Source organism: Populus trichocarpa, chromosome 14 (genome assembly GCF_000002775.5).
Source record: "Populus trichocarpa isolate Nisqually-1 chromosome 14, P.trichocarpa_v4.1, whole genome shotgun sequence".
Classification (NCBI taxonomy): Eukaryota; Viridiplantae; Streptophyta; class Magnoliopsida; order Malpighiales; family Salicaceae; genus Populus; species Populus trichocarpa.
This window is the reverse complement of record NC_037298.2, coordinates 17,560,006-17,566,741: the sequence shown is the minus strand read 5'-3', so window position 1 is coordinate 17,566,741 and position 6,736 is coordinate 17,560,006. Positions and strand designations below refer to the sequence as shown.

General features: G+C 33.8%; 1 protein-coding gene across 1 annotated transcript; it reads right to left on the bottom strand.

Annotated features, from left to right (window-relative positions):
- Nucleotides 1-215: 215 nt before the first annotated feature.
- Nucleotides 216-5,052, bottom strand: LOC7455712 (succinate--CoA ligase [ADP-forming] subunit beta, mitochondrial). Its single transcript, XM_002320589.4, has 12 exons — nucleotides 4,796-5,052; nucleotides 4,322-4,432; nucleotides 3,955-4,066; nucleotides 3,684-3,748; nucleotides 2,526-2,603; nucleotides 2,297-2,371; nucleotides 2,019-2,171; nucleotides 1,754-1,888; nucleotides 1,363-1,527; nucleotides 1,041-1,163; nucleotides 718-789; nucleotides 216-602 (listed from the first exon to the last, which is right to left on the bottom strand). Exons 1-12 carry the CDS (start codon nucleotides 4,892-4,894, stop codon nucleotides 525-527), a joined length of 1,266 nt encoding a protein of 421 aa, XP_002320625.1. The 5' UTR covers nucleotides 4,895-5,052; the 3' UTR covers nucleotides 216-524.
- Nucleotides 5,053-6,736: the final 1,684 nt, after the last annotated feature.

The window sequence follows — 6,736 nt, the reverse complement described above, 5'->3', positions numbered from 1 at the left end:
GCAAGACATTGCGTAGTAGAGAAACACAACAGGCCCTGTATTTCTCCCTGTAGTTTTGTTTATTTGGGATGGCATGAATCCCCAAAACGAGCAGGCACTGGGTTTTATTATTTCACAAAGGAGATACTATATATTGCAGTATATATGTTTAAGCTAGTATACATTATTAATTATTAATACGTAGAATCTGCAAATAGAAAGGAAAACGATGAATATGTTACCACAGCTTCAGCCTGCTTCATCCACTGATATCTTTCAATGCACGACATTCAGAAAACAGTTTCTAGGAAGAAAAAAAAGAAAAAAGAAAAGAGGCTCGAAGCCCTCCATTTCATGGCCTACCACAATCAAAGATAAGACCACCATTTTCTAGCTCAATGACATGGGTGGGTTAACAAAAACAAAAATCTTGAGGGGCAATAAACCTTTGTAGTGGCTATATTATTTTCAACTTTCAATATATTTGATTCACCGAAGTTGTAAGAACAGGGAGGAACACAAATTGGTCTTCGTATCTTGATTCCTCAGCTAGCTGATGCTTTTACTGCTTTCTTTGCAGCATCATCCAAATCTTCTGCTGTGATTAGTGCCATTCCACTCTCCTGTGTATATTAATGATCAAGATAAAATTACCATCGCAGTTCAAATTGAACATCCATGACTGAAGACAAATGAGCGTGTACATGATTGAATACCATAATCAAAATTCACATTTACCTTCAGAATTCTCTTTCCTTGGTCAACATTAGTGCCCTCAAGGCGTACAACCACTGGAACTTTTAGAGCAACCTTTTCAGAAAGGACCGAGAAAGTTAATGCCTTGCCAAATCAAATGAAATATTTAACAATATTATTCAAAAGTAGGAACTTCTAGTTTTTTTTTCTTTTCTTTTATTTTTGTGAAATGACCACGCTTACAATTTATCTGTCATAAAACTCCACACGGCAGTAAATGTGCTGATGTGGCACAAAGAAGCTAGAATGAACTCGGTAGTAATTGTTTTGATTAAAACCTGAATATAATTTGATGAGGAACTCACCTGTTTGGCAGCATTGACAATTCCGCTTGCTATCACATCACATTTCATTATTCCTCCAAATATATTCACCAAAATTGCCTTTACTTTGTCATCAGAAGTCAATATCTTAAATGCCTCGACCACCTGACTCATAAAATTGCTTTCTTAGAGAAGCATGATGATTTGAACTTGCAGATAAATTTCCATCAGCAAAAATAAAAGGGATAAAAACATGGACATATGATGACAACAGTAGGGACTCCCTCAGACAAATTGGCGAGGAGAGAGGCCAATGGATAATTAAAGAAGTAAAAGCAAAATACTTCAAAATAAAACATATTACCTGTCCTTCAGAAGCATTCCCACCCACATCTAGAAAATTTGCAGGGGTTCCCCCATGCAGTTTAACTATATCCATTGTAGCCATTGCTAATCCTGCACCATTCACCATGCAACCAATTTCTCCATCCAAACCAATATAATTTAGATCTGCCATGGCAGCAGCCACCTATAGAAAGATAAAAAAGGAACCAAAAGATACAGCAATTAATGGAGCATTTCATTTCCTTACTTAGTTACAAAAGCTAACACAGAAGCATTTGTGCGCCATGTTTCAAAACAAGTCAACTCCACTACAACATACTTAAGATGTAACATATGCCCCAAACCCTTTCATCATTCTCCACATAACCAGTGAAGTTGCCCATGTAAGGGAAAAAATAAACATAGCACACCTCTCTAGGATCCTCCTGTGTTGGATCTCTGAGAGCAAATATCTCCTTCTGACGAAATGCAGCATTATCATCAAAATTCAATTTAGCATCAGCAGCTACCAACTGCTTATCAGAAGTCTCTGCAATGGGATTGATCTGGGCAGAGAGGAAAGGGGTTCACAATGAGATACGCATATAGAAAAAGGAAATGCAAAACTAGCATTTTGGAGTCAATGAAAAAAACAAAAAAGAAATAAACACATCATTAGCAGGAATTCATGCTCACTTCCAACAATGTGCAGTCGCACTCGCAGAAGAGTTTATATAATTTCTTCACTTGCTCAATCGAGTTATTTCTATCAGCAACCTTTGGAGCCAAGCCATCTACAACTTTTGCAGCATCTTCATCAGTAATTCCTTTAAATACATCAATAGGGACCTGTCAGAATGCAGAAACAACAATGGATCAGTTATAAACAATTAAGCAAGTAATGAAGAAACTGCACAGATAGTCCTAGTTAAAACATTAGAAGAAGAAGAAGAAGAAGAAGAAGGATGACAAACCTTAATAATCAAGTCAGGAAATTTCTCAGCAAGGTCTTCAATGCTGGTTCCCCCCTTTTTACACGCAATGATAAGCTGGAAAACAAGATATGTGTGCAAGCTTCTTTAATTAAGAACAAGTTTTTGCAAGTGCTTATAAGAAAGGACAAACTTACTGTCAGTGAATAGAAAAAAGAATTAATAAACCAAAGACAAAGCACAAATAATCGTATCAGTGAGTGAAACGTACTGGACCAGCTGAAGTACGATCCAGCATGATAGCAAAGTACATCTCATTGACAAGAGATAACTTTTCACACAGGTAAACCTGCAAAAGAAAAGGAAATTAACTGAACCTCAAACCAATCCCCAAGACAATCACTTTTCTTTTCAAGGAAATATTGCTGGATGAAGATAACTGTACAAGGAGAAATCAACTCCATTCTAGCCATTTTTCTTTTTTTGATTTGCAAAGTGAATATTAATATTAGTATTGCAGCCATCAATTATCTGAAAATTAAATAACATAAGAAACAAGATATGGACATTTTATCAACAGCAATCAATGCACATTCTTCTCATCAACCAACAAGTTGTCCATGTTAAGCAAGCATCAATGAGTTACCAACAATAATTGGCTCCAAGCCAACAAGAATTGGAAGACTAACCAAGTAAAACCTTATAGCCAGATTCATAATTTTCACTGTTTACAATACACAATGAGTCTAAAAAATGTAGCTAACAGTTCACAATCAGTCCATCTATGCCTAAAAATAGATGAGAGAGATCCTATATGAGTCGAATCTCATATGATAGTTGTGCATGACAGCAAACAGATCATTTTAACATGAAAAAAAGATTGAAATATGAACACTGGTTTAATACGCCTAAAACATGAGGTATCCATAAGGCCAAATTTCTAAAGGATGCATACGGGCAGGACTAAAATGAACATCGCATATAATTAGAAGATAAATAACAAACACAAAATGTGAGATGCTTGAGAAATGGAGCTGAAATGCAATTGTAAAGGTAATACCATGAGCATTATTCTTCTATTAAGTAGAGCTCGTCTTATCACGGTATCTTAAATATTACATGACAGGCATCCAAATATCTCACGCAACATAATCATCAAATGAGACCATTGAAATCTTTTTATTCCACATCCCCCTAGTTTTCCGGTAAAAAACAAAAGTGTCTCTTCATTCACAAGCATTTATGATTCTTTAACTCACTTCATTGTAAAATCATAACATACCCAAATCAAGTCTTAAAATCATCCAACCATACAAAGTAGGAGCTACTAACAGGCAACTGATATGCCATGAAAACAGCTAACCATGCACTAATTGATCAAAAACTATATGCAACAAATTAGTTCTATTAGGGCCCATTGATGCCAAACCTTGCTGACAATTTTGCCTTGGGAACCAGTTTGTTTAGTAACAAGTATCTGACCAAGCATCTTTCCTGCATTAAAAGAACTACACTTTCTCAATTATATAAAACAAAATAATTGGTAAATCCATCAAAGCAAACCAGGAGCTATGCCTTTCATTCAACAAAAAGACAAACAACAAAAGGCAGAAAAATTTTAAATACGGCCCCAAAATAAATAAATAAATAAAAATTCTCCATCAAGTTGTTAAGGAAAGAGAGAAGCCAATCTTCATTACCAGCTGTTTCTTCAATCTTGTCTGCCTTAACAATGTGAACTCCACCCTGAAAACCATTCTTAAATTTTCCTAATCCACGTCCACCAGCCAGGACTTGACTCTTAACCACCAACTGCACCAGAGTCGAAGATAGCATCAATTAGTTTCGCAGTAGCAACAAGATATAACAAAACTAATCTTTGAATAGTACATTATTAGAAAACTTAAATACAGAAAGAACAACCTAAATTTATTGCATTTATTGTCTCTTTCCATAATTTAACAAGAAAACACTCGCAACTAATTTTTTCTTCTATTCCCCAACATTTCTTGGGAAATAAAAATTGAATCATTTGCAAATATTTGGAGCAATGCTGATTGTAATTACCTCGCTTTCGCCAGGAAATACATCTTGGATAGCCTTTTTAACCTCATCAAGAGAAGAGACAGCTACACCTTTCGGGACATTGACCCCATATTTGCCCATCAATTCAGCTCCCTATCAAAATAAAACAATAGCACAGCAGTAATAGCTGCATCAGATCAAACAAATCTAGTATTCCAAACTGCTCAATATCTCAAACAAACGCATATTAAAAAATAAATAAATAAATAAATTCAACCTCACATTCAACAGCTTCACCGAAAGAAAAAAATAAGTAAAATAAAAGGAAAATAGAACTACATAATCTTTCTAATTAACAAACAAAAAAAAAACTTGATTTTTTATTTCAGTTTCTTGCGAATTATACCAAAAAGACAAAAAGAATTATCGTGCACAAAATCACAGATACAAGGATCTAAATTTACAGATTAGTTCGCACGGTGATGCATAAAGGGGATGAGGAGAGGGAGAGGTGACCTGATATTCGTGGATGTTGAGGCGGCGGAGCTGTTGGTGTTGCCATTTGCCAGCGACGGAAAGAGAGCAAGAAACGAGCTTGTTTAATAATCCTCTCATTATGCTTTCTTCAAAAACCCTAGACCGAGATTATGCAAGTGTTAGGGAGAGAGCGAAGGGGGATAGCTTGCCGGAATCTAAAAATAGTGATCGGGTCAGAGCAAAAGTGGAACTGGACGCACCCTAGATTTTTCACTTTGCCTTTATTTCCCTTTGGCCCTTTTATTTTTATGAATTTATAAGTCTGTGTCCTTGATGTTATGATGATTATCGTTCTCTATTATTTTTCTACGTTGTCAATTCTGTTTTAAAAAGTGTTTTGTTTTTTTAAATGAAATAAAATGTTTCAGTTTTAGAATGTTTTGACGTGTCGTTTTGAAATTATACTATTTATATATATATATATATATATATATATATATTCAACAAATATAATTCAAATTCAAGATAAATTAATTATAAATTATGCAATACAAACACAATGCCAAACAAATATAATTTCAAAATTTAAAATATTTCTAAATAATCAAGATTAAATAGATCTTTAACTTAAAGTAATTCAACTTAAACAAAATATCAATATTTTATGAAAGTAAAATGTTTTAATACAAATATTTTAAATATAAAGTTAGGTCAATGTTATCAAGGCTAATAAAATCTAAAGTATCCCTTGTTTTGCTCAAATTCCTACAAAGTATAAACTTGAAAAAAAACAACATGAATATAAACCATATATATTAGTGATAAATCTAATTTTAAAAAATTAATATCATTGTTAATGAAAATAGTAATAATAATTTTCAATATTATTATTAATATCATTGTTATTGAAAATAGTAATGAAAAAGAGCTTTTTTATACTTGGGTGGTTTAATTAATTAAATTGAACAAGGTTCAATTTGATTCAATGGCTTTTCAAGAGCGGAACGGAACATGTGGAATGAAACCGGAATATTCCGGCTGAAATTGAGTCGAAAAATTCGGAACGGACCGAGATTTAAAATGAAATGAAAATTGTTTCGTTTTGTTCTGTTTTTTGAATTGGTATAAAATGTTTCGGCCATTCCGGACAAAACAGAACGGAATTGACAACCTTGGGTGGTATAATATTATTAGAAGAGAGTTTTTTCCTAGAATAAAATTTTGTTCTAATGAATTTAAGTGAATAAAATTTCTTCATATTGATCCTAATGAAATAAATCTTTTTAATTATTGATAAATTATGAGAAAAACGTTTAGCTTTTCCATGGCTAATAATGGATTGGGCTTCATTTGTGTGGATTGATGTTACCTGTAAAACAAATTCTATTATGCTGAAATCAACTTTTTTTAGTTTAGTTATTCAAGTGAAAAGCAAGTAAAAAAATAAGAAGCAAAGGTGTTTTTGTGCATTGTGAGAGTTAGCTATTGAAGTTTTTTTTAAAAACTTATCGTATGACTTACCTTTCACGGGTAGGGGGACAATGCTATCATAACTCATCATGCAAAGCTAGTGTTGCACTAACAACTGTTAAAGATTCTCAGCTTGTGAAACAAGAGGGCGAGCTTTATTTGCTGTAGTAAAGGTCACTTGATTGGCTACGTTGTTGTTCAATAAAGAGTGTGGGTTTGAGAATAATGTTATTAGATTGTGAGGGTTTTTTTATATATATAAAAATTATAGGATTGTGCGCAAAAAAAATAAAGGAAAGAAAAAAATTGTAGAGCAAGAAAGATCAGGTTATGCCCAAATGACCTAGGTTGGCTCACCCGGTCCCATACTAGGTTACTTGCCTTAGGCCTGACCTATCACGACTCGAATCCCGGGTCCATGATCGGCAACGCAGGAGCGGTGTTGAAAGGATATCCCATCTAAGTTAAGCCTCAGAACGGACATATTAGAAAAACAAGTTATTTGAAAAT